This window comes from Acanthochromis polyacanthus, chromosome 7 (genome assembly GCF_021347895.1).
Source record: "Acanthochromis polyacanthus isolate Apoly-LR-REF ecotype Palm Island chromosome 7, KAUST_Apoly_ChrSc, whole genome shotgun sequence".
Lineage (NCBI taxonomy): Eukaryota > Metazoa > Chordata > Actinopteri > Pomacentridae > Acanthochromis > Acanthochromis polyacanthus.
Genome location: NC_067119.1, coordinates 10,284,751 through 10,312,403, shown reverse-complemented (window position 1 = coordinate 10,312,403; position 27,653 = coordinate 10,284,751). Strand labels below are relative to the sequence as shown.

The following is a 27,653-nucleotide window of genomic DNA, read 5'->3' as shown; positions in this document are numbered from 1 at the left end:
AACTGCAGATCTGTTTAGTTTTTTTTTTGCCACCAGCCTGCAGTGTGAGGACGCTAAGGTGGTCTCCACACACTGCTCACCACTCTTGGAGTACATGACTGTGAAATGTCGACGTTCCTTCCTGCTGCGGGAGCTGATGGCGGTCATCATTGTAGTAGATTATGTACTGGTCAGTGCCAGTGTAGGTGTTCTGTCCCACATCATCAGGCTGCTACAGACGGCTAGTCCTGACGCTTTGTTCGTAGCGACTGGAGACTTAAGGCAAGTGTCAAGTCTGTCTTACCAGAATCTTAACACCATGTGAAATGCACAACCAGGGGCATCAACACATCAGATTATGTGAATCGAAATATCGTTAATTCCTTCAGAGCACCCTCCCCCCCTCATCAGTAACTCTGATCACCTCGCTGTCAGGCTTAAACCCATGTACAATCCAATAGTGAAACAAAACAAAGCAGAACTCAAAGAAGTCAGACTGTGGCCGAAGGATGCAGTCCCATCACTGCAAGACTGTTCTGAGAACACACAGTGGGAAATTAGGCAGCACTAAAGGATGATGTCACTGATCAGGACATGAGGAATATACAGGTCCCTGGCTATTCACCTAAATGTATTGATGATGAGTTTTTTTTGTAAAAACCACCAGGAAGCATGAAAATCAGAAACTCTTTCTGACTGTGGAAGTCTGGTCACTGTTAGGGGACTAAATGCTGCTTTTAAATCTGTGGACATGGAAGCATACAGACTGACAAGACAACCTCTGTCACGTCATCAGGGAGTTGAAGAGGCTTTCCTGACTGGAGCTTGATTGGCACTTCATGAACAACAAAGACACATGAGGTTGTGGCAGGGTTTTAATAAAATTACTGACAACAAGCCCTCCCCACCACAGGCAAGCTACTTGGACCCCATACGGCCAGACCAACTCAATGACTTTTATGCACACTTCATGGTGAACAACTTTAAAACAGCATTAACTTTTCTTGCACAGCAGCTTTCACATCTGTCACAACTTACACAGGTGATTATAAAAGCCCTGGATTTTTTTAAAAATCAGAATGAGTGTGTTCACATAAAACAGGAGGTTTGTTACAGAAAGCCAGTCACATTTTAGCGTATCTCTCTGCAATTTTTTATCACCATTCACAACCCTCACCCTAGCATTTCAGCAATTGATATTTAAAAGAGCAAACCAAAAAAGAGTGACAAATTCTCTAATCCAGCTTACATTACATGCTTTTACACCAGTACACAACCAGTATATTCACACATAAGTTCTTTATCAGTCACACTTCTGTTCAGTCCATCACTCAGCCTTTCTCTTTGTCTTTCCTTTCCTGCCACAGCACCTCTGGAAGCAGAAGCTGCAGGTCTTGACAAAGAGGAATATCAGGAGCAGAACTATGGTGAGGAGGAAGGCTATGACATCCAGGCTGTGATACTGGTACCAGGTGAGCTGGTGGGCCTGGACCCTCAAGTGCTTTGCCCCTTTGTTTCTCATGGTGAACTCAATCCAGAACACGGACTCATTCAGGGCACTCATGGGTCTGTCATGGTGGATACTGGACAGTCGCATAGCATTTTCCTTGTACCTGTCAATGTATACGGTTGAATACATATTATCACACTGTAGTTTTAACTTTAATACTTCAAGGTTGTTCACATAATAAAGACAAGGGACAGAAACAGGGATATAATAATAATAATGGATTAGATTTATATAGCGCTTTTCAGGGCACTCAAAGCGCTTCACATTGAATCCATTATTCACACATTCTCACTCTGGTGGTGGTTTCAATACCTCTAATGCCCTAAAAGTGCAGACCAGTAGGAAAACTTACGATTTGTCATTGATGACCGTGTTGATGGCATCTGTAAGATCCTCACTCTTCATGAAGTTCAGGTCCACAGAAACTGCAGCTCCTTTAGCCTTCATGTGGACCAAGTTATCTGGCTGGTCACCAAACAGTGGGATGCCCACCATTGGAACACCGTGGTAGATGGCCTCGTAAATCCCGTTTGTGCCTCCATGAGTGATGAAAGCTCTGGTTTTAGGGTGACCTGATTTGTGGCAGAAATCATGAAGCATTCATTATTACCAGACCAGAGGAGTTAGGCAGAAATAGATTTGCTCATTCTAATAAATACTTCATCATATATATATAATATATATGATGAAGGACAATTTAGTTTTTCAAGTTTCTTATTTGCCTATTAAGTAACAATGCCATTTTTAACTTGAAACAATTTTTTGACAGATTTCTAAAATATTTGTTTTCTGGTTTTCATGATAGGTGGTCTAGTATATATATATATATACATATATATATTTTTAGCACTGTGCATATGCTAAAGTAATTAGGTATTTCAGATTAATACTAATACTGTATGAGCAATCCACGTGCGCATGTACCTGACGTCAAAACAAACATTAATCAGTGGCTTCGTGGACAAACAGTCAAGATAATATATGTTGTGTTGTTGTCTGTCTTTATAGTGTTATACCATCCATGGTTTGGAGCTATCCAGAGTGACAGTGGTCACCTCTAGTCTTCAAGTCGTCTATGACACATTTGTCAGACCTGATAATGAAGTTATTGACTATAACACCAGGTAAGATAAGTGTATTTTTTGCTTTTTGTTTTGTTTTTCTCATCTTTTCTTAAGCGAAACACATTTACTGTGTACCTACTTAAAATCTACCTTCCTCCTACTGGCAACAAGATCCTGATAAGAAACCTGGCAAGAAGCTAAAGGCTGAGCACTTGTGCTGTATCTTAATGAGGATGTAGAGTGGCAGTAAAAAAAACAAAGAAATAGGCTTGCCACTATGTGAAAGGTACCAGGTGATTAAAAATAACAAAATTATGCTACTACTGTGTTTATCTGTGTTTTTAATCAGTTGACAGGTCTATTGACACTTGACTCTTCTCGATTTTCAGGCATCAGTGAGGAAGATGTGAAGGGTAACCACACCTCCCTCAGAGAGGTCAAGGAAACCTTGTTGAGCTTCATCAACACCATTCTCATTGGACACAGCCTGGAAACAGACCTCTGTTTACTGAAGGTGACCACTACAAACTTTAAAACAGCATTAACTTGTCTTGCATAGCTGCTTTCACATCTGTCACAACTTACACAGGTGATTATAAAAGCCCTGGATTTTTTTAAAAATCAGAATGAGTGTGTTCACATAAAACAGGAGGTTTGTTACAGAAAGCCAGTCACATTTTAGCGTATCTCTCTGCAATTTTTTATCACCATTCACAACCCTAACCCTAGCATTTCAGCAATTGATATTTAAAAGAGCAAACCAAAAAAGAGTGACAAATTCTTTAATCCAGCTTACATTACATGCTTTTACACCAGTACACAACCAGTATATTCACACATAAGTTCTTTATCAGTCACACTTATGTTCAGTCTGTCACTCAGCCTTTCTCTTTGTCTTTCCTTTCCTGCCACAGCACTTCTGGAAGCAGAAGCTGCAGGTCTTGACAAAGAGGAATATCAGGAGCAGAACTATGGTGAGGAGGAAGGCTATGACATCCAGGCTGTGATACTGGTACCAGGTGAGCTGGTGGGCCTGGACCCTCAAGTGCTTTGCCCCTTTGTTTCTCATGGTGAACTCAATCCAGAACACGGACTCATTCAGGGCACTCATGGGTCTGTCGTGGTGGATACTGGACAGTCGCATAGCATTTTCCTTGTACCTGTCAATGTATATAGATGAAGACATATTATCACACTGTAGTTTTAACTTTAATACTTCAACGGTGTTCACATAATAAAGATGAGGGACAAAAACAGGGATATATGTTTTATTGTGTATTTTGAAACTTAAAGTTCTTTCAGATAAACAGGTGTATGAGGGGATAAAATCATCCATTGGTTTTATTATCTTATTGTGTCCTTTGAAAGTCAGTGGTTTGAACTGAAGTCACTTCATTGTTCTATACAGTGAAGCCCTAGCAAATTTTGACTTAAAGCTGCTTTTTTCAACCAGCAAGTTTTTTTTGTTTAAAAATGACACAGATAATAAGATGATGTACAAGAGGCATCATTATGGAAAAAATCATTTCTCCGCATTGATTTACATTTAAAAGTAACTCTAAGTTAAAGTGTGCTCGGGGTATAAATAATTTTAGACTTGACTATACACTTAAAAGGTACAGTTGTGCATTAAAAGTTGTACAGTGAAATGCACATGCCCTGGTTTGCTCTCATCTCTTAAAAATATATATAAATATGAAAGTAAATTATCAATAATAAACAGTACATAAAAAACAACAGTAAAAATGAAATCCCACAAATTCTAGATAACACAATGTGAAAATATAAATGGACTAATGTTCAGTAATCTAACTGCTTGGTGATAAAACCTGTTTTAGGTTGATTGGTCTGAATTTATTATTCATTTTTCTGAGAGCAGGAATGACACCAGACCATGTGCTGAATGGTTGTCCTCAATAATACTTAATGCCTTGCTCTACAATGGGGCATCAGTGTCTGGGACGGTGGTCTTCAGATTATTTCCAATTCAGATTTTACCTTCAGCAAAAATGTTCTCTATGTATCCCATTGGAATTTGACAACATTTCAGTTTTATCAAGGTATCACAGAGAATCCGAATGACTCCATTGGTGCTTAAAGACCAGGAGATCAAGTCTGAGATCTGCTGTCTCAGAATCTAAAATTATTGATGATGTAGACTGGTGGCTGAACACTTTGTTGTCTTGACACCATATAGATTGGTCCCTCTGCTTTCTGCAGGCGTCCGAATTGTTGTTAATCAGTGGAATCACTGCGGTGTTTTCTGTCAGTCTCACAATACTCTGATTGTGATACTTGGCAACCAGTGTTGGGCACGTTACTTTAAAAAAGTAATTAGTTATAGTTACTTGTTACTTCTCCAAAAAAGTAACTGAGTTAGTAATTGAGTTACTCCACTATGAAAGTAACTAGTTACCAGGGAAAGTAATTATTACATTACTTTTTTCTTTTAAGTTTAAAAACAAAGAATCCCCCCCCCCCCCCCCCCCCCCAGAGCGGGTTTCATAAGCCAGGTGCACAGAATGGAACAGCAAAAACATCATCGGCAGCATGTTTTCAACAACATAACGGCCTATCAGTTCGTTAAGTTCCATTTGTGTCACAAGTTTCTGTGGAGCTGGGGCGGAAAAATCCAGCTTTGGACGGCGTGGCTCCGTGTCTTTCGTTGGCGGAGCTCACGTTAACAGCACCTGGCTTGCCATCATTAGCGGGGTCAATGGTGTTTTTAGCCACTAGCGTAGTAGAAGCGTGTGCAGTCGAGAGGTGCTTCATTAAATTTGAGTTGCTTGTATTGGATGTTGACAAACTCGTTACTCTTTACAAAATGCACGATAGTAGCCAGCCATCCCCAGAAAACGACGGAGCTCACGACGCGTTTGGGGAACAGGAATATCAAGGATGGCTTGAACTTTTGCAACTACTGGACTGACGTGTCCCTGTCCTACCCGTTTACCTAAATAGGTAACCACAGCCTTTCCGAATTCACGTTTGGCTAGATTTAAAGTCAGGGAAGCCTGACGCAAACGTTCAAAAATTTCTCTGAGGATTTTCAGGTGTTCTGGCCAGGTGGAAGAATAAGCCACAATATCGTCAAGATAAACCTCACAATTATCCACTCCTCTCAAAATGATGCTCATGAGTCGCTGGAAAGTTGCAGGCGCATTTCTTAACCCAAACGGCATTACGGTGTACTGAAGGAAATGATCTGGAGTAACAAAAGCACTGATTTCTGACACGTGTTGAGTGAGGGGGACCTGCCAATAACCTTTAAGAAGGTCCAGTTTGGTGACAAACTGGGATGACCCTACTCGGTCCACACAGTCTTCCATGCGTGGAAGGAGAAAGGAATCTGGTTTGGTGACTGCATTCACTTTCCTATAATCATTACAAAAACGTGGAGTTTCATCAGGTTTGGGGACCAGAAGTGAAGGTGAGCTCCAGGAACTGTTGCTGGGTACAGCAAAGCCATTTTCAAGTAGATATTCTGCCTCCTTTTTCATAATTGGTCTCTTATTTGGATGGACACGATATGCATGTTGTTTAATTGGCTTATGGTCACCTACATCAATATCGTGGCTGAGCACCGTGGTCTGAGATGGAATGTCACCAAAAAGAACAGAATATTTTTTTAACAAGCTGACACATATCGGAGCGAGTGGAGTCAGGTAAATGGCCAAGGTGAGCATCTAACTTTGGCAGGATTTCAGAATTTTTAATACGGCGCCGGAGACTGCGCTGCGGCTGTCGTCTAACCCATCCAAGGTAGGACAGTAAGGAGGCGAGGCGACTGTAACAGAGGAAACAGTGGCAACAGGTAATGAGCACACATCATTATCACGATCAACATACTTTTTGATCATGTTTATGTGACACACACGCGTTTTCTTTCCTCGATCAGGAGTTTGGATGACATAATCAGTGTCACTCAGTTTACTTTCAACAACATAAGGCCCGGAAAACTTGGCCTGAAGACTAGAGCCAGTAACGGGCATCAGAACCAGCACACGGTCGCCTGCCTGAAATGACTGGGCAACGGATTTTTTGTCATAACGAGTCTTCATTTTGGACTGAGCAGAAGAGAGGGATTCACGGGCCACCTCACAGGCTTTGTGCAGCCTCTCTCTAAACGAACTTACAAAGTCTAACACATTTTCACTTGGGTTGAAGCGAGAGAGCCACTGCTCCCTCAGTAAGTGTAAAGGGCCGCGCTCAGAGTGACCGAAAACTAAGTCAGCAGGGCTAAACCCCAAGGACTCTTGCGGAGTCTCCCTCACCGCAAATAACAGCCAAGGCAAACCCTCATCCCACTCACGATTTGCCTCCGAGCAGTGTTTACGCAGCATGCTTTTTAACGTTTGGTGAAAACGCTCCAAAGCTCCCTGGCTTTCAGGATGAAAGGCGCTGGAAGTGTGGTGCTGGATGTTTAGCTCTGTCATGACTTGAGAGAAGATTTTGGACATGAAGTTGGACCCTTGGTCACTCTGAATTTGTTTGGGGAGACCAAATGTGGAGAAAAACTTCACTAACACCTTAACAATACCACGAGCCTTTATGGAGCGCAGCGGAATGGCCTCTGGATAGCGCGTGGCGGCGCACATTACAGTAAAAATGTATTGGTTACCTGATTTTGTTTTGGGCAGAGGACCAACACAGTCCACAATAACCTGTTCAAAAGGTTCACCAACAACAGGGATCAGCTTTAACGGAGCAACAGGAATTGCCTGGTTAGGTTTTCCGGACACTTGGCAAACATGGCACGAACGACAAAATTTAACAATGTCTGCCTTAATTCCTGGCCAAAAGAAATAACGAAGAACTCTGTGATACGTTTTTCTAATTCCCAAGTGACCTGACATGTAATGTTCGTGGGCTAAACTCAGAACATAGGAACAAAAGGACTGTGGCACTACAATCTGGCATACTGAGCCATGAGGAATGCCAGAGCGCGGAGACCATCGGCGCATGAGAACACCATCCTCAAAAAGGTATGAGCTACATCATTTGTTTGTCTTTTCTGATACTAGAGACCTACAAGAAGAGAGAGTGTCATCAGCTTCCTGCTCTTTAATTAGAGTCTCTTTATTAATGGGTAATGTTAACTCTTTGTCAGGCTGAAGCTCAAACGAGACTTGGGTTGGTTCACAATCTGAAATGGAGCTGGATGGATTAACATCAACCAGAAAAAAATCACTAAGATCCACCACATCTCCAAGTTTGTGTGCCTGAGCACGAGTGACAGCGCACACAGGGAAAAGAGGGGCTGCGTCACGCGCCGCGGAATGAGAATTAACTTCATCGAGCACTGGATTATCAACAACCTCGGGAGAAGGGAAAACTTTTTCACCGGCCAAATCATTCCCGAGGATCAGATCAACACCTGAAATTGGCAGCTGAGGTCGCACAGCAACGCGGACTACGCCGGACACAAATTTAGAGGACAACCAAACATTATGCAAAGGTGCACGGACTACACTCATTTTCACTCCCCAGGCCAGAATGTCTGAACCACAATAGGACTGTTCTGAAAAACGCAGAGCATCGCCACGGATTAGGGACTGTTTAGCGCCCGTATCTCGCAGGATAGTGATAGGGACCCTCTCTGCTGACTCCCCTAAGGATACAAACCCACGTGAAATAAATGGTCTGAAATCCTCATCCAATTCGGTTTTGGGAAAATTTGTCGAACTCACAGGATTTTTAAGAGGAGCCTTTGTTTGAATAAGCCCCACTGGAGAAGGAGATTTAACCTTTTTTGACTGATCTTTCTTTTTAAGAATGGGGCAAACAGCAATGAGATGGCCCTGTTCGCGACATTAAAAGCATTCACGCTTTTCAGGGGACAAAGGGGGACTAGAACAACCACTGATTAGAGGTTTATTTTTTTTTCCATTCAAAACTGGGTCACGACGAACAGAAGGGGAAAACACATGCTTGTGGGTCAGCGCAAACTCATCTGCAAGCACAGCAGCAGCAGCTAGGGAGGTGACTTTTTGCTCATTTAAATAAACTACAATCTTATGACTTTTGAATTCCTCCAGCAATATCAACTCCCAAACGTTCTCAAATGTGCCAACCTTACCAGCTTGGCACCATTTATCAAAAAGAGCTGCTTTCTCCCTTGCAAACTCACCGAAAGTCTGGTTGGCAGTTTTTTCACATTTGCGGAATTTTTGCCTGTATGCCTCAGGCACCAATTCATAGGCACGCAGGACAGTAGCTTTAACCACATCATACTTTAGACTTTCTTCAATTGACAAAGAATTACACACTTCCTGGGCTTTCCCAACTAATTTGCACTGCAATAACAGTGGCCACACACTCCTAGGCCAGTGTAGCGTCGCAGCAATGCGTTCAAAGGCATTGAAATAAGAGTCAACCTCAGACTCTCTAAAAGGTGGAACTAAAGCAATGTGACGACTCACATCAAAGGGCTCTTTAGGGCTTGAAGAAGATGTTTGGGAGGATGCAGGCCCAGCAGCAGTGGCTCCCTGCTCCAATTCCAAGGCCCTGACCTTTAAGTGCATGGCTTTCACCTCCAACTCCCTTTGTCTGAGCTCAACCTCTCTTATTTGGAGGGTAAGTTTTAGGTCCTCTGTTGAGGTGGTAGCTTTAAGAGGCTGCTCAGGGAGTGGGGCAGAAATACCTGCCAGGTCATCTGGAGACTCTCCAAACAAGCCCTTTTTACTCAAAGCATCACAAATGAGGCTTTTTATTTCAGCCTTTTTTGCATTTAAAGGCACCTGAATGTCAGAAGCTTCAGCAATTGATATTAACTCATTCTTTTTGTATTTAGCCAACTTTTCCTTTGTTGGGTTCTCAGCAAACTCCTCTAATTTAAATTCCATAACCTGACCCCACCACCAAAGAAAAAACTGCCAACAAGACCATCAAAGAAGAAAAACAAATACTCACCGAAGTCGACACACGAAGCAACGAACGAACGAAATTGAAAATAGACGACGAGCCCCCAAATCATGTTACGTCCCTAGTCTAGGGGAACCATGAATGCAACATGATAATGCTCTGGACTCAGCCACCCCCAATGAAGCCAGCCTGGAAAATTCTCAAAAAGTGCACAAAAGGTTTATTTTTCAAACAAAGCAAACAAAGGTAACTTAAAACTCCCAGTAACATAAAATTCTAATTTTATAAAGCAACTCTAGACTGGGGTTCCTAGAATAAACAATTAACAAACTTAGTCACTAACAGGTCTTTGGGCTTCCTGCTCCTACCACAGGATCAGTCTCCAAGTCTATCACCAGTGGCGGTTTTTTGCACAGGTCAACTAGGCGGCCGCCTAGGGCGGGAAACTCAAGGGGGCGGCATGATGAAGGGGGAAAAAAAATCATTAAATACAATTCCCTTCATAAGCACGCAGCTGAGTAAGCATCCATTGACACTCTGATGGTGTTACGTTACATAACAAATGGCGCCCTCTTCGGGTCAAGACTCAGAGGTGCGCCCTCTGCTCTCTAACCGACAAGACCGTGGGGGCGCGCGGCTGCGGCGGAGACGGCGAAGATGGTCCGATAGTGTATAAATCCACCCCCCGCCCCCCCCCGTCAACAGGAAAGGCGAGAGGGGTGCGTGTTTACCGGTGACTGGGCGCGACAGACAGACTTGCCTAGGGAGTCAATAAGGCTAGAACCGCCACTGTCTATCACGCTGACAACAGGCTGCTTCATCGAGGGTGGCCGGATCGGGAGAGAATGAGCAGGTTGCAGCAGCTGGTTTTTGTAGCCTCCAGGCAGGCTCTCAGGTGGCAGCAATCCTCCCAGCAGTCCAATCAGCCTCAGCACCAGGATCTAATCACTGCTACTGACTCTGCTGGACAGCCACACACACACAGGAGGAGGAGGAGAGGAGACCAAGTTTCTCAACATGAACACTACACAAAATGACCCAGGGTCATCACAGGGACGACATAATGTACACTCAGCATGTACATTTTTGCCTTTTACCTCGATGAGGTTGAAGTAGTGTCTGTATTTCCATCTTGAAAACGCCGTCTTTCCTCTCAACTCCGGACTCGCCATCTCATCATAGTTTGTGTGTGTATGTGTGCTGCTATGTGCTGCTGGGTTTGTGTGTAAAGCAGCACCCGCCCACCTGATGTCTCTGGTTGGCTGAACATGAAATCTTACTCTACCTTAGCCAATCATCATTACGAAGGCAGTTATCGCGCCTCTCCCTTCCCACCATCACCAAAGGAGGAAAAAAAAGATGAGTCGGATGACAGCTGTACTGTGGTCCCCCGTCTATGCCCCCACCCTGACACTTCTTCCCCCAATTTTAACGCACTACATACACATTCACATTTTGGGCTTGCGGGGAGACTGGGGGGGTTCGTTACCCTCTGCTCTGCCTAACCAACCCCCAATCTTAAGGCACCACACACACTTGTATATACACTTGGGTAGGTCACATTCACGGTGCAGGGCTAGTGTTCACCAGTCTGGGAACTGATGAACTCAGTAACAGTGTAAATCACAATAGGTTTACTGGTGTGATCTCCGGGGCTTCTCCCTGCCGGGCCCGAGGGTCCGGGTTGTTGTGCCTCACCTGGTGTTCCCTCCTCTCCCTCCCTCCCCCCCTCAGGGTTGCATCTCTCTGGGCGGCCAGGGGTGGGCTGGGCTTGTTTGCCCTTGCAGTGCTGTTGCCCGGTCCCTTGGTGCTGTTTTCCGGTGAGCGGGTGGCCTCCCGGATTTGGGGGTGGGAGGGGTGGCGAGGGTGGTGTGGGTGGTGTGGCTGGATGGGGTGGGGTGGGGTGGCTGGGCGAGGGGTGGGGGGGTGGCCTGGTGGGGGGGCGGCATGGTGGGGGAGAGGGGGTGGTGTGGGTGGGGGGGCGGGGTTTGGGGGCGGGGGGGCGGGTTGTGAGGGAGGATGGGGGGGCGGGTGGTCGTGGGGGAAGTGGGGCTGTGGGCCGGTGGGGCGCCGTGGGGGTCTGCTATGGCCCGTTCTGGCACCTACCAAAACTCAATAGAGTTTGTTCCTCCGGTCGCTGAGTCAGTGGAGGTTGCTGGGTTAGTGTCTGTGGATCTCACTCTGCTCTATCTATCCTTCTTGTGGTCTCCTGACATCTTCATCATTGATCCAGTTGGGATTTTGTCGTATTTGGTGTTTGTGAAGGGTCTTAGATTTGTAACTGGTTTTAAGGTGTGAATTAAAGAGCACAAACAAATAAAATGCACCTTTTCTCTTAGAACACTGTCTATGCCTCACCTTTCTGTCTGTCCTGTGTTTGTTTTATGTTTCACTTGGGTGTGCACAACCCTCAATGGCATAATGTAGGAAACAGCTTGAAATAAACATGATAGGTTAATTTGCCATGAGGACAGGTGATGGTCACAGTCACAAAGAAGAAAAAAAATTGCACATGAAGCTTAAGCAATGACACCATGGTTGGTTGGTGTCATTTTTGAGCGGACTTGCAGACACAAAAAAAAAAAAAGGATGACAGCTTCAATAAAGTACCGCATAAACGGCGTGTTGGTAACAGTAACGGCGTTGTAACGGCAGAGAAAGTAATCAGTTAGATTACCCGTTACTGAAAAAAGTAACGCCGTTAGTAACGGCGTTTATTTTAACGCCGTTATTCCCATCACTGTTGGCAGCACAGTCATATGTGAACAGACTGTAGAGTGACAGACTGTCATGTCATGTCAGTCACTGCATTAGACCATGACTCCTTCAGAACATTTTATCAATCTGACACCATATTATTAATGTGAACTTTCCAAAAAACCACAAAGATAACAATGTTACAAACCTTTAATGCCCTGAAAGTGCAGACCTGTAGGAGAACTTACGATTTGTCATTGATGACAGTGTTGATGGCATCTGTAAGGTCCTCACTCTTCATGAAGTTCAGGTCCACAGTAACTGCAGCTCCTTTAGCCTTCATGTGGACCAAGTTATCTGGCTGGTCACCAAACAGTGGGATGCCCACCATTGGAACACCGTGATAGATGGCCTCGTAAATCCCATTTGCGCCTCCATGAGTGATGAAAGCTCTGGTTTTAGGGTGTCCTGATTTGTGGCAGAAATCATGAAACATGTATTATTATGAGAGATGACCAGAGGAGTTAGACAGAAATGGGTTTGCATGTTCAATTAAATACTTGACTCGTGCAATAAGACAACAGATTAAAATCAACTAAAGCAGGACAAGGGTTTACATGACATGCAAGAATTAATCAAGATAACATTTACTGCTGTTTGAACAACCAGTTGTATTGCGCTCACATTTCAAGCTGAAACAGCAAATAGTATTTTACATGACATTCAAAGCACAAAGTCAATCAAAGATATTCCAACAACTTCAGAAAGAATAACTTCACATGAATTGAAGTGAGACAAGTTCCAGGTACACTTTTTAGAAAACAGCAAAACATTCTTGTTCAATTATCAGTGCCACTATCAAAGTTGTGGAATTACTGGCATCTGATTATATGAACATTGTATATTTTCCTGATGTTATAAAACTTATTTAGGGTTTTTTTTTTTCATGTGACTCCATCAAACAAAATGTTATGGATACTAAAGTTGCTCACCCAGTAGGTCATTCTGAGGGATCCAGTCATATAATTTGGTGTTGGGACCCAGAGTTTTTGGTTTTTCTCCATTGTATCTCCACAGAACCTATTAACAGCAGTCAAAAACTTTTTTATAGAATGACACCATGATAATTTTGGCACAATGTATTTAATCATTGGATTAAATAATCATCATTTCTAAGAACTTATTTTTTATTGACATGCAAAACGTAGCCAGTGTGATCTGATGAAATCACTTGTTTTTCAAAAATCAGGCTTTCATGTACTTTTATTTCCCTGTTATCTGAATTTAAAACAGATAGTAGGGAAAATACAGTTTTCAAGAATGACAAACTCATTTGGACTTGTTAGAACTGTCATGGTGACAAACCAGAGCTGATAAATTCTTCAAACATGGTAGTAAATTTCTTAGTCTTGAAGTCAGCAGTAATGTATAGATGTTCAAAGTTAACTGACTGAGACATTTGAAAGCACTGGGTTGAGTTCTGCACTGACTCCGTAGCAGATGTTGCTCCATCTATAAAACAGTTTGAGGGTTATTGAAGGTGGTTCCAGTTGGCACAGACTGATGGTCCTCTGACCTTTTGAGGGATCTGAGCGAGGCCTGCAGCTATCATGTTTGCCTTCTCTGTGGTGATGTTCTTGATCATGGATCCTAATGTGAAGACCACGATGCCAGCATCTCCAGAACTATTGACAAATTGTTCCATTTCCTGTCAGAAAGAACAATATTCTCTATCAGTCAGTCAAACAGCTGTTTACTTTTCCATGCTCAGCATTTTGACTGTTGGCTCTCTTCATTGTTTAAGTCAGGAATACTGTACAGCTGTGTTGTAATGACAGATTAATACGTTTGTAAGAATGGAGACAGTCCTACCTTTGGTAGAGGTTTAGCAGGTCTGCAGTGGATCCCACCAACATATTTGAAGTTGGGGAGGAGAGGACGAGGGAATTCAAAATCCCAGTAGGTTCTCATCAACCAGATGTCTGCTCTGCCCATCATCTCACAGGCACTGGTGGGTGTTCCTGTTGCATTGCAAAAGAAATGGATTATGAAGTTTCAACAATACTTCAGAATATACAGCAAATGTTCTCGTAGCATTTTATACCATTTGATTAAATATAAAATCACTGCAGTTCATTGGACTTAATGTGATCCATACAAAAAATGTGTTTTTTTCTCAGTCACTCACTTTTGAGTTCAGAGTAATATTTATCGAGTTCTTTCCACATCATGTACTCTGTCGCAACATCCTGCACAGTGTAGAAGAGAACATTCCATATCCTCTCTGAGAAATCCATCCTGTCTGTAAGTTTGCTTGTAGCACCAGGAACAAAGGAAGGTGGAGCAGGTACCTGACCACACAACCTCTCCCAGTTATTAGCTATGGAAAAGCGCAAGGAGAAGACGAGAGGAATGCCCAAAATGTCTGCTAGTAAGTCACTGCCAGGGTAAATGGGGTCAGACAGGAGAAGGTCATAATTTCCCTCCTTCAACTTCTTCATCATGGTGTCTGATTTCAACACACCATCCATTACCTTTAAAACGCTCTGCCACTGAGCCTTCATTAACTCTGCAAATCTGAGGTAAATCTGCAAGTAGCTCATATGATCCATCTCATATATGGAGAATTGAAGGAATTCGTTCATCAATCCCTCCACGTCCTCCACTCTAACAGAGACATTGAAGGGTTCGTAGCGAAAACGTGAGGGTTCACTGATGTTCATGAACATCGATGAGCTTGGGACCAGGACCGTCGCCTGATGTCCTCTGTCGATCAGCGTGTCCAGCACCGGCTTCATGTTAATCCAGTGGCTGCCTTCAGTAAACCACACTAAAATCTTTCCTCCATTTACACTCCAAGTCATGCAAAGTACCATCAGGACACAAGCAGAGAGACGCAGCTCCATGGTGGCTGTTGTTCAGTGGGAATGGCAGCTGTGGACAGATCCTTTTTAAAGGCGCTCCTTTAATGGTAATTATTAACCAGATAAAGTTGACCTGTGTTCCGCCTTGCTCTGCATGACGTGTGAGATAACAGGTAAAAGGTAATGGCTATAAAGGTGACAGCATTACAAATCAAAAACAACATCTAAACTGCAGATCTGTTTAGTTTTTTTTTTTTTTTTGCCACCAGCCTTCAGTGTGAGGACGCTAAGGTGGTCTCCACACACTGCTCACCACTCTTGGAGTACATGACAGTGAAATGTCGACGTTCCTTCCTGCTGCGGGAGCTGATGGCGGTCATCATTGTAGTAGATTATGTACTGGTCAGTGCCAATGTAGGTGTTCTGTCCCACATCATCAGGCTGCTACAGACGGCTAGTCCTGACCAGAGCTCGAGAGATAGTAAGAGTTGCGACACTCCCATAGGGTGCCGTTGTACGCTTTCTTCCAGTCTACTTCCGGGTTGTGGAGGCTTGTTTAGTTCCAAGCACCGCTTCGACAGTGATAGCCACCGTTCATTTGCACTGCGGGTCGTTGAGTATATGTGGAGGTAAGTTGATGAAATGCCTCCCTCTTTTGAATTGTCAACTGCCTATATTTTATCAGAGGCTCTTTATGATGCATATGCTGAGCTTTATTTGTATTTGCGCAGCGTAATTATATATATTTTTTTATCTTGGTAGACGACTGAATTTCTGCTACTTTTTTTTAGCTCGACTCTGCTGTTAGCTGTGAAGTTATCTCCAGGGATATATTGACGGATTAATTGTTGATGAGTCGCTACCTCTTTTTAATTTTAACATCTTTATATCATAGCAGAAGCCCTTTGTGGTGCATACATTTATCTGTATTTGTGAATATTGGCAGATGACCGACTTTCAGGCATTGCTATGTGCTTGTTAGCGCTTCTTTGAAGGCTACCTAGCTACATCGCTACCTCTTTTTAATTGTCAAGACTACGTCCTTTATATGAGACCCTTTATAATGCATAAACTTATACTTGTAAGTATTTAACAAATATATTTATTAATATCTATCTATCCGCCAGTATCCCGAGAGCCCTCACTGAAGACACCCTCATTGTTTCTCCCATTGTCAATAAAACATACTATTTCATTCATCAAAGCATAATGAGTTGTTATTCTTGAATATATATTTTGTGTATGTCTTAAAATGGTTATAGTGAGTCAACTCCTGCCTCATCAGAAGTGGCTGGACACCATCTGCTGAATGGACTGTTGTTACTCTGCTTTTCAATAACTCCCAGACTACGGGTAAGTGAATCAGAGAAATATAGACATTGTCTGGAAATACAATAATCCAGCTGGGCAAAAATTAATTGGACTGCAGCGGTTTTGCTATTTGCAGACGGTCCCTGTTCACTCGTTGCACCGCCGGCTGCTCATAGACGCCAATGTTATTTCTGTAGCTTGAAATACAGCGACTTTTGATAAAATTGGCCTTGTAGCACATTGTCTACCTTACAACGATTTGAAAGAGGCATCGTTCATGTTTTGACAACATATATCTCATGAGTTATTGATGCCGGAAGTCTGTGAATATCTTTCCAACTTTACCGAACTCCGCCAGATTCATTGTAAACTAAACTAATGCACGTGTCTGAGTTTGCAAAGAACTAAAACTGGACTTAATTTACAGCAATTTAGGCTGTACAATGGGCTGATTCATACGCCAATTGCCACGATTCATAATCTCAAATTATGTTTGTTTTGTTATTAAGCCTCCTGAGCCTCCTCATTAGCCTCCTTGCATTAGAAGGCTAATGTGTCACCGGCCCGGCTCGTTAGCGTGCAAGCTAAGCAGTACCGTCTTTCGTCCATAAACTGTATATCAATTAAAACAGTACAGTTTCATGAAATAAATAAATTACAAGAAGTTGGATGTGTTATTTACTTGACCTGTGAGGCGTCACCTGCCCCGGTAGGTCCACCCATAGATATATACAAACACGAGATGTCTCAAGACGGAGTCGGCGGCGTCGTCACTTGGCGGCCATCTTAGGACAGGGGACTGCTCTGGCGCACTGTACTGTAGTCAATGGTAAGGTGGATGATTTCCTCACTTTAACACTCACAACTCGCTCAATACTTGATTGATTTACAAACGGTTTAGTTTATTACAAACCTTGTTAACGTGGCTATGATTCGGGCTCAATTCCGAAATCGCAGCTTTTCGTTTTGAAAAATGCGGCATAGTTGTGTGTCTTTTCTGCCTGGCTACTCACATTGAAGATGGTGTTACTCACAATCTGATTTTCAATTATTAGGTTTTCCTGAGACCAACGTTTTTTTAGAACCTAATCTTTAGGCGAAATTACATTCTTTGTGGTTGTGGTTGTATTTATTTGCTTGTTAAGAGACTTTGATTGAGACCTTAGACTTATTGTTTGTATACATCTATGCCTGGATTAGTTAGCCTGCAGCCGAAATGCATTGTGGGTAATGTAGGCACCAGGTTCATGAAAAGAAAAGACAACATCTCTGTTTGTTGTGCATTGATTTTGGTTGAGCTTTGTTTTTATCTGTGCATTAGAAAGCTGATAGTAATAAAAAAGTGCAATGCTAAATAATAAAATTACATTTACATCCGTTTATGCTGAAAAAAGATGATATCTGTGTTCATTATTATATGAATTCAATGGTTTTAATTATTCTTTTGTAAGCAGTAAAAGAAGTACATCTCTGACGTTTATAACAAACAAAGCTGTTCTAAAATCGGTTGAAAATTGAGCAATCTACAGTGATTTTAAAATCCATGCTCCATTGACTTTAATGTTGAGTGATCGAGCAGCCCTGTCCCAAGATGGCCGCCATGTGGCGACGTTGCTCCCCAGAGGCTGACAGCGCTCATGAGCCATCTCGTGTTTGTATATATCTATGGCGTCTACTCTTTATAAATGGCGCATGCGCGTTTGAAGCAATCGGTGTTCGATTACCTTCCCCTGTGACCTATGTGACGTCATTCCAGTATTTTTCTACTCGTACCCATAAACTTGAATTCGTCCTCACAGGGAAGACTTCGTAGTCGTAGAAATTAGAGTTGCACTCACAACTTTTAGGTTCATACTCGTAAAAACAATCCTAACCCTTAATTTATCAAACTCATGCATATGACAGCAGAATTTTGTGTACACATTTTTTATTAACATACAAATGTTTAGCATTACGAATACGAATGGTTAGAATCGTGGATGAATACTTTTGACAGTAATCTTATTCCATAGTCCTCTCGCCCCCCCATCTTTCCACATTCTACTGAGGCACCGTTGAAACCATTATCTCATATGGCCTCACTTCCTGTTCGGCACCTTAAAAGCAGCGGAGAAACATCAGCAGAGCAGGATTGTAAAAGCAGCCACCAAGATAACTGGCACCCCTCTCTCCTCCCTACTGGAGATCTACAACCAACGCTGCATGCACAGGACCCCCACAATCAATAAGGGACCTTCATCACCCCTCCAATGGTCTCTTCTCCCTCCTGTATCAGGGAATAGATACAGGAGCCTTTGTGCCAGATACAGCAGCATACTGAAAAGTTTCTTCCCACAAGCTGTCAGAATTATTAACAGACACTACCCCCTCCCCCTGGCATGCCCCTCAACACCACACCCCCACTCTTTTCTCCTCACATCAACATGCAAACACACTGATTCAGCAATTTTCTAGCACTTTAAAATATTGTGATGCCTCTGTTTGAATCTGTATTTACTGTAGCGCCTTAGCATACTGTGCTGCTCCCCGCTGACCTGCACTAGCACTTTGGACGTGCTTTGCTGCTAAGTGAGCGCTAAATAGCACTTTTAATACTGGGCTCCTGCCCCACCATTGAGTTTTTATGTTTTTACGTTACAGTACTTGTCTTTTAAAAAATCTCCGTTTATTGTATTTTATTATTACTTTTTTGACCAACTGTTGATTGTTGTGTTTTCTGTGGTGCTGATGTGGGCTGGGGGGAAATGCTATTTCCCTTTTGTGTGTATACAGATGCACAGAGAAATGACCAATAAAGAAATTGTGAATCGTGAAGACATCCACAAATGGAATGTAAAGACTGTCCTCAGAGCTCTGGATTGTAGCTGTTGTTAGAGGAGAGACAGAATGAAGTAACACAGAAGAATGACTGCAGCTCAATGAGTTTGGGCACTCTTGTGTAATCTGAGGGTTTAGTGGGGGCAAGTGCTCTTTAACCACGCCTGACGTACGTCAGCGGGGTTACTGCATTCGGTGCGGTATCTGGCTGGGTAAGTATGTATGTGTGTGTGTGTGTGTGTGTGTGTGTGTGTGTGTGTGTGTGTGTGTGTGTGTGTGTGTGTGTGTGTGTGTGTGTGTGTGTGTGTGTGTGTGTGTGTGTGTGTGTCCAAGCAGATATTTCTGCAACTGCTGAAGTCAGGATAATCAAACTTGGCACTGAAGATCAGTCTACGGTCCCCCGCTCAGTTGTGGAGTTACAGGTCAGCAGATCAAGTAGGAAGGGATATACGTAGGATGATCAAAATTAATATAGAGTATCATGCATAGGCGTGGTTCTGCCCTCTAGTGGGGGCTCGTCTAGTTTTGTTAGGTTAAGATTTTTTAAATGTCATTTTGCCATCATTGGGCTTTTAGAATTCAAAGTGTTCTAAGTTTTGATATTTTTATCCACACAAGAGTTGTGGCTCCAGGGATGGCAGTGTTGGTTGGTAAAATAAATTTTGAATGTGAAGTTGTGTTTTTGGACATGTTCTGCAGAGGATGAAGCTGACTGACTTTTGCTCCTCTGACTTTTACTTCATTGCAAAGTAAAGAGGTACAAAAGGTTTACTTTTCTGTTCTTTCCTGAATGTTGCACCGAGTGTTGGAAAAACAAAATATTCATATTTTGGTTAATATAATATGTTAATATATATGATGAAGGACAATTTAGTTTTTCAAGTTTCTTATTTGCCTATAAAGTAACAATGCCATTTTTAACTTGAAACAATTTTTTGACAGATTTCTAAAATATTTGTTTTCTGGTTTTCATGATAGGTGGTCTAGTATATATATATATATATATATATATATATATATATATATTTAGCACTGTGCATATGCTAAAGTAATTAATTCAGATTAATACTAATACTGTATGAGCATTCCACGTGCGCATGTACCTGACGTCAAAACAAACATTAATCAGTGGCTTCGTGGACAAACAGTCAAGATAATATATGTTGTGTTGTTGTCTGTCTTTATAGTGTTATACCATCCATGGTTTGGAGCTATCCAGAGTGACAGTGGTCACCTCTAGTCTTCAAGTCGTCTATGACACATTTGTCAGACCTGATAATGAAGTTATTGACTATAACACCAGGTAAGATAAGTGTATTTTTTGCTTTTTGTTTTGTTTTTCTCATCTTTTCTTAAGCGAAACACATTTACTGTGTACCTACTTAAAATCTACCTTCCTCCTACTGGCAACAAGATCCTGATAAGAAACCTGGCAAGAAGCTAAAGGCTGAGCACTTGTGCTGTATCTTAATGAGGATGTAGAGTGGCAGTAAAAAAAAACAAAGAAATAGGCTTGCCACTATGTGAAAGGTACCAGGTGATTAAAAATAACAAAATTATGCTACTACTGTGTTTATCTGTGTTTTTAATCAGTTGACAGGTCTATTGACACTTGACTCTTCTCGATTTTCAGGCATCAGTGAGGAAGATGTGAAGGGTAACCACACCTCCCTCAGAGAGGTCAAGGAAACCTTGTTGAGCTTCATCAACACCATTCTCATTGGACACAGCCTGGAAACAGACCTCTGTTTACTGAAGGTGACCACTACAAACTTTAAAACAGCATTAACTTTTCTTGCACAGCTGCTTTCACATCTGTCACAACTTACACAGGTGATTATAAAAGCCCTGGATTTTTTAAAAATCAGAATGAGTGTGTTCACATAAAACAGGAGGTTTGTTACAGAAAGCCAGTCACATTTTAGCGTATCTCTCTGCAATTTTTTATCACCATTCACAACCCTCACCCTAGCATTTCAGCAATTGATATTTAAAAGAGCAAACCAAAAAAGAGTGACAAATTCTCTAATCCAGCTTACATTACATGCTTTTACACCAGTACACAACCAGTATATTCACACATAAGTTCTTTATCAGTCACACTTCTGTTCAGTCCATCACTCAGCCTTTCTCTTTGTCTTTCCTTTCCTGCCACAGCACCTCTGGAAGCAGAAGCTGCAGGTCTTGACAAAGAGGACTATCAGGAGCAGAACTATGGTGAGGAGGAAGGCTATGACATCCAGGCTGTGATACTGGTACCAGGTGAGCTGGTGGGCCTGGACCCTCAAGTGCTTTGCCCCTTTGTTTCTCATGGTGAACTCAATCCAGAACACGGACTCATTCAGGGCACTCATGGGTCTGTCGTGGTGGATACTGGACAGTCGCATAGCATTTTCCTTGTACCTGTCAATGTATATAGATGAAGACATATTATCACACTGTAGTTTTAACTTTAATACTTCAAGGTTGTTCACATAATAAAGACAAGGGACAGAAACAGGGATATAATAATAATAATGGATTAGATTTATATAGCGCTTTTCAGGGCACTCAAAGCGCTTCACATTGAATCCATTATTCATTCACTCACACATTCTCACTCTGGTGGTGGTTTCAATACCTCTAATGCCCTAAAAGTGCAGACCTGTAGGAAAACTTACGATTTGTCGTTGATGACCGTGTTGATGGCATCTGTAAGGTCCTCACTCTTCATGAAGTTCAGGTCCACAGTAACTGCAGCTCCTTTAGCCTTCATGTGGACCAAGTTATCTGGCTGGTCAGCGAACAGTGGGATGCCCACCATTGGAACACCGTGGTAGATGGCCTCGTAAATCCCATTTGTACCACCATGAGCGATGAAAGCTCTGGTTTTAGGGTGACCTGATTTGTGGCAGAAATCATGAAACATGTATTATTACTGGAGATGACCAGAGGAGTTAGACAGAAATAGATTTGCTCATTCAAATAAATACTTGACTTGTGCAACAAGATAACAGATCAAAATCAAATAAAGTAGGACAAAGGTTTACACTACATAGAATATTTAATCAAGACAACATTTATTGCTGTATGAACAACCAGTTGTATTGTGCTCGCATTGTTTAAGCAGAAACCACAAATAGTATTTGACATGACATTAAAAGCACAAAGTCCATCCATCCATTCTCTATATACTGCTTAATCCTCACTAGAGTCGCGGGGGGGGGGGGGGGGGGGGGGGGGGGCTATCCCAGCTGACTCGGGTGAAGGCAGGGTACACCCTGGACAGGTCGCCAGTCTGTCGCAGAGCTACATATACAGACACACAGTCACACTCACATTCACACCTACGGGCAATTTAGAGTTATCAATTAACCTCAGTATATTTTTGGACTGTGGGAGGAAGTTGGAGTACCCAGAGAAAACCCACGCATGCACAGAGAGAACATGCAAACTCCATGCAGAAAGATCCTGGGAAAGCCGGGATGCGAACCAGGGATCTTCTCATTGCAAGGCGAAAGTGCTAACCACGAGACCACTGTACAGCCAAGCACAAAGTCAATTAAAGAAATTCCAACAGCTTCAAAAAAAATTAGCTTCATATCGATGGAAGTGAGACAAGCCCCAGGTAAATTTTTTAGCAAACAGCAAAACATTTTTGTTAAATTGGCGGCATTACTGTCAAAGTTGTGATTTGACTGTCAGTTGATTGTGTGAACATTGTATCTTTTCCTGATAGTAATATATCTATATCGATATCGATATATATATATATATATATATATATATATATATATATATATATATTAGACTTTCTTTGTATCCCTCCATCAAACAAAATGTCATGGATACCAAAGTTACTCACCCAGTAGGTCATTCTGAGGGATCCAGTCATATAATTTGGTGTTTTGACCCAGAGTTTTTGGTTTTTCTCCGCTGTATCTCCACAGAACCTGTAGATAACCGTAAAAAAACAAAGTCATAACATAACACAGCGACACCTTTGTCATCATTCACTGTATAATTTGGATTGAATAATGATCATTTATGATAACTTATTTTTAATTAACATATAGAATGTAGCCATTGGGATTTGATTCAATCACTTGTTTTTGAAAAATAAGGCTTTTGATTTTTATACTTTTATTTTTACCTTTATGTCCTTTTATTTTGTACTTCCCTATTATCTGAATTTACAACAGTTTTTAAGAACAATAAACTCATTTAGGACTCGTTACAGTTGTCATGGTGACAAACCAGAGCTGATTAATTCTTCAAACATGGTAGTAACAGAATAACCATGGGGCTCCTCTGACAAACCAACTGAGGATCTGAGAATGGAGCAAAATAATGCCTACAGAGCAAGGAGGGCTTTTAAAATATCAAACACTTCCAGCTTGAATTTTTTTATCTTGAAGTCAGCAGTAATGTATGGAGGTTCACAGTTAACTGACTGAGACATTTGAAAGCACTGGGTTGTGTTCTGCACTGACTCTGTAGCAGATGATGCTCCATCTATAAAACAGTTTGAAGGTTATTGAAGGTGGTTCCAGTTGGCACAGACTGATGGTCCTCTGACCTTTTGAGGGATCTGAGCAAGGCCTGCAGCTATCATGTTTGCCTTCTCTGTGGTGATGTTCTTGATCATGGATCCTAATGTGAAGACCACGATGCCAGCATCTCCAGAACTACTGACAAATTGTTCCATTTCCTGTCAGAAAGAACAATATTCTCTATCAGTCAGTCAAACAGCTGTTTACTTTTCCTTGCTCAGCATTTTGACTGCTGGCTCTCTTCATTGTTTAAGTCAGGAATACTGTACAGCTGTGTTGTAATGACAGATTAACAGGCTTGTAAGAGTGGAGACGGTCCTACCTTTGGTAAAGGTTTAGCAGGTCTGCAGTGGATCCCTCCAACATATTTGAAGTTGGGGAGGAGAGGACGAGGGAATTCAAAATCCCAGTAGGTTCTCAGTAACCAGATGTCTGCTCTGCCCATCATCTCACAGGCACTGGTGGATGTTCCTGTTGCATTGCAAAAGAAATGGACTATGAAGTTTCACCAGTGCTTCAGAATATACAGCAATTGTTCTCATTGTATTTTATACCATGTAATTAAATATAGACACATGGACAAAATTGTTGGTACCCCTCAGTTAATGAAAGAAAAACCCACAATGGTCACAGAAATAACTTGAATCTGACAAAAGTAATAATAAATAAAAATTCTCTGAAAATTAGCCAATGAAAATCAGACATTGCTTTTGAACCGTGGTCTGGACAAAAATGATGGTACCCCAAGAAAAGACTGAATATAATGTGACCATAGGGACATGTTCAATCAAGGTGTGTCCTCTAATTAGCATCACAGGTGCCTACAAACTTGTGATCAGTCAGTCAGCTTATTTATAGGGTTACAAGTAGTCACTGTGCTGTTTGGTGACATGATGTGTAAGACTCTAGACATGGAACAGAGAAAGCGAGGGAGAGAGTGTCTCAGGAGATTAGAAAGAAAAATATAGACAAGCATGTTAAAGGCAATGGCTATAAGACCATCTCCAAGCAGCTTGATGATCCTGTGACCGCAGTTGCACATATTATTCAGAAATTTAAGATCCGTGAAACTGTAGCCAACCTCCCTGGATGTCGCCGCAGGAGGAAAATTGATGACAAATCGAAGAGACGGATAATAGGAAAGGTAATAAAATAACCTAGAACACCCTCTGAAGACATTAAAGGCGAACTCCAAGGTCAAGGTACATCAGTGTCAGATCACACCATCCGTCGCAGTTTGAGCCGAAGTGGACTTCATGAAAGACAACCAAGGAGGACACCATTGTTGAAAACAAATCATAAAAAAAGCCAGACTGGAATTTGCCAAACTGCATGTTGACAATCCACAAAGCTTCTGAGAGAATGTTCGATGGACAGACGAGACAAAATTGGAACTTTTTAGCAAGGCACATCAGCTCTATGTTCACAGACGCAAAAATAAAGCATATCAAGAAAAGAACAGTGTCCCTACTGTGAAACATGGAGGAGGCTTTGTTATGTTCTGGGGCTTCTTTGCTGCATCTGGCACAGGATGTTTTGAATCTATGCAGGGTACAATGAAATCTCACAGATAGCAAGGTATTCTAGAGAGAAATGTGCTGCCCAGTGTCAGAAAGCTTGGTTTCAGTTGCAGGTCATGGCTCTTGCAACGAGATAATGACCCAAAACACACAGCTGAAAACAGCCAAGAATGGCTAAGCAGAAAACACTGGACTATTCTGCAGTGGCCTTCTATGAGCCCTGATCTAAATCCTATTGAACATCTGTGGAAGGAGCTGAAACATGCCGTGTGGAGAACGCACCCTTCAAACCTGAGACAACTGGAGCAGTCTGCTCATGAGGAGTGGGCCAAAATACCTGCCGAGAGGTGCAGAAGTCTCACTGGCGGTTGCAGAAATCGTTTGATTGCAGTGATTGCCTCAAAAGGTTGTGAAACAAAATATTACGTTAAGGGTACTATCATTTTTGTCCAGGCCTGCTTCGTGAGTTTATTTTTTAAATAATTCTGTTGAGCCACGGTTCAAAAGCAATGTCTGATTTTCATTGGTTAGTTTTCATCGAAATTTTATTTATTATACTTTTGTTAGATTCAAATTATTTCTGTGACCATTGTAGGTTTTTTCTTTCATTAACTGAGGGGTACCAACAATTTTGTCCACGTCTGTACAATCACTGCAGTTCATCCAAAGCAATTCCTTAATGTGATCCCCACAAAAAATGTCTACTTGCAGTGGTTCTTGTTCAGCCACTCACCTTTGACTTCAGAGTAATATTTATCTATTTCTTTCCACATGGCGTTCTCCATCACAACGTCCTGCAGAGCGATGAAAAGAACGTTCCATATTCTCTCTGAGAAATCCATCTTGTCTGTAAGTTTGCTCAAAGCACCAGGAACAAAGGAAGGTGGAGCAGGTACCTGACCACACAGCCTCTCCCAGTTATTAGCTAAGGAAGGGCGACAGGAGAAAACGAGAGGGATGCCCAAAATGTCTGCTAGTAAGTCACTGCCAGGGTAAATGGGGTCAGACAGGAGAAGGTCATAATTTCCCTCCTTCAACTTCTTCATGATGGTTTCTGATTTCAGCACACCGTCCAACAACTTTAAAAGAGCCTGAAACTGAGTCTTCATTAACTCTGCAATTTTGATGTAAATCTGCAAGTAGCTCATATGATCCATCTCATATATGGAGAATTCAAGGAAGTCATTCAACAGTTTCTCCAAGTCCTCCACTGTAACAGAGACATTGAAGGGTTCGTAGCGAAAACGTGAGGGTTCACTGCTGTTCATGAATAATGATGAGCTTGGGACCAGGACCGTCACCTGATGTCCTCTGTCGATCAGCGTGTTCAGCACTGGCTTGATGTTAATCCAGTGGCTGCCTTCAGTATACCACACTAAGATCTTTCCTCCATTTACACTCCAAGTCATGCAAAGTACCATCAGGACACAAGCAGAGAGACGCAGCTCCATGGTGGCTGTTGTTCAGTGGAAATGCCAGCTGTGGCCAGATCCTTTTTAATAGGCGCTCCTTTAAGTGTAATTATTAACCCGATAAAGTTGACCTGTGTTCCACCTTGTGGTGCATGACATATGAGGTAACAGGTAAAAGGTAATGGCCATAAAGGTTACAGCATTACAAATCAACAACATCTAACCTGCACACATTCTTTGTTTTTTGTTTTGTCAACAGATTGTGGTGTCAGGCCCTAAAGTGGTCTCTACACACTTCTCACTGCTCTTGGAGTACATGACTGTGACAGGCTGACCTTTCTACCTGCTGCATGAGCTGACAGCAGTCATCATTGTTCTACTTTATGTTCTGCTGAGTGCCAATGTGATGGAGACTATGAGTGAACAAAACCACAACATCAGCCTGCTGCAGATGGCTAGTCCTGAAGCTTTCTTCATTGCAGCTGGAGACTTCAACCAGGCAAATTTTATCAGCATGCGAAATGTACAACCAGGGGCAACAACACATTATGTTTATACAAACAAAAGAAATTCCTCCAGAGCAGCCTCACCCCTCGTCAGCAACTCTGGTCACCGAGCTGTCAGGCTTAAAGCGATGTACAAATCTATGATGAAACGAAACAAATCAGCACTCCGAGAAGTCAGACTGTGGTCCAAGGAGGCAGTCTCATCATTGCAAGACAGTTCTGTGGACACACGGTGGGAGGGTACCTGACATCAAAACAAACATTGATCAGTGGCTTTGTGGACAAACAGTCAAGATAATATATTTTGTGTTGTTGTCTGTCTTTATAGTGTCATACAATTCATGGTTTGAGGAATCCAGAGTGATGGTCGTCAACTATAGCCTTCGAGTCGTCAAAGACAGACCTGATAATGAAGTTATCGGCTATAACACCAGGTAATGTAATGATATTAATTTGTTTTCCTACGTGTACCCACACGTCTCTCAGAGAGGTTCAAGAGACGTTATTGAGCTTCATCAGCACCATTCTCATTGGACATGGCCGTGAAACAGACCTCTGTTTACTGAAGGTGACCACT

The 27,653-nt window shown here is 42.2% G+C and overlaps 2 protein-coding genes across 28 annotated transcripts in view; one reads left to right on the top strand and one right to left on the bottom strand.

Annotated features, from left to right (window-relative positions):
• Window positions 1-27,653, top strand: part of LOC110971137 (apoptosis-enhancing nuclease-like) — an 87,166-nt gene that overhangs the window by 50,418 nt on the left and 9,095 nt on the right. For 5 of the 23 annotated variants that reach the window (XR_007942918.1, XR_007942919.1, XR_007942917.1 and 2 more), the window contains exons 2-3: window positions 20,294-20,409; window positions 20,740-21,287. Coding sequence is in view for 1 of the 23 variants with exons in the window: in XM_051950498.1 (XP_051806458.1) it covers window positions 2,498-2,613; window positions 20,740-20,749 (126 nt within the window). In the remaining 22 variants the exon portion in view is untranslated. The other 18 variants (XR_007942912.1, XR_007942913.1, XR_007942911.1 and 15 more) reach the window with 12 other exon arrangements.
• LOC110969671 (UDP-glucuronosyltransferase 2A2-like) lies at window positions 1,121-26,646 on the bottom strand. Of its 5 annotated transcripts, XM_051950493.1 has the most exons (7): window positions 25,899-26,646; window positions 14,303-14,951; window positions 13,987-14,135; window positions 13,691-13,822; window positions 13,107-13,194; window positions 12,363-12,582; window positions 2,878-3,713 (listed from the first exon to the last, which is right to left on the bottom strand). In XM_051950493.1, exons 1-7 carry the CDS (start codon window positions 26,607-26,609, stop codon window positions 3,428-3,430), a joined length of 2,235 nt encoding a protein of 744 aa, XP_051806453.1. In that variant the 5' UTR covers window positions 26,610-26,646; the 3' UTR covers window positions 2,878-3,427. The 5 variants fall into 5 exon arrangements, with proteins under 5 accessions (XP_051806452.1, XP_051806450.1, XP_051806451.1 ...); XM_051950492.1 differs by lacking the exons at window positions 2,878-3,713; window positions 12,363-12,582; window positions 13,107-13,194; ... (1 more) ...; window positions 13,987-14,135; window positions 14,303-14,951 and adding exons at window positions 1,121-1,592; window positions 21,767-21,986; window positions 22,951-23,038; window positions 23,665-23,796; window positions 23,961-24,109 and having other exon boundaries at window positions 25,892-26,646; XM_051950490.1 differs by lacking the exons at window positions 2,878-3,713; window positions 25,899-26,646 and adding an exon at window positions 1,121-1,592 and having other exon boundaries at window positions 14,303-15,044.

Excerpts from the sequence above, each read along its gene's own strand:
- LOC110969671 (XM_051950493.1), bottom strand. The coding sequence starts at position 26,609 with ATGGAGCTGCGTCTCTCTGCTTGTGTCCTGATGGTACTTTGCATGACT. Across the intron at positions 14,136-14,302 it reads ATATTACTCTGAACTCAAAA|GAACACCCACCAGTGCCTGT; the intron begins GTGAGTGACTGA and ends GCAATGCAACAG. Across the intron at positions 3,714-12,362 it reads ACTGTCATCAATGACAAATC|GTACAAGGAAAATGCTATGC; the intron begins GTAAGTTCTCCT and ends ATACATTGACAG.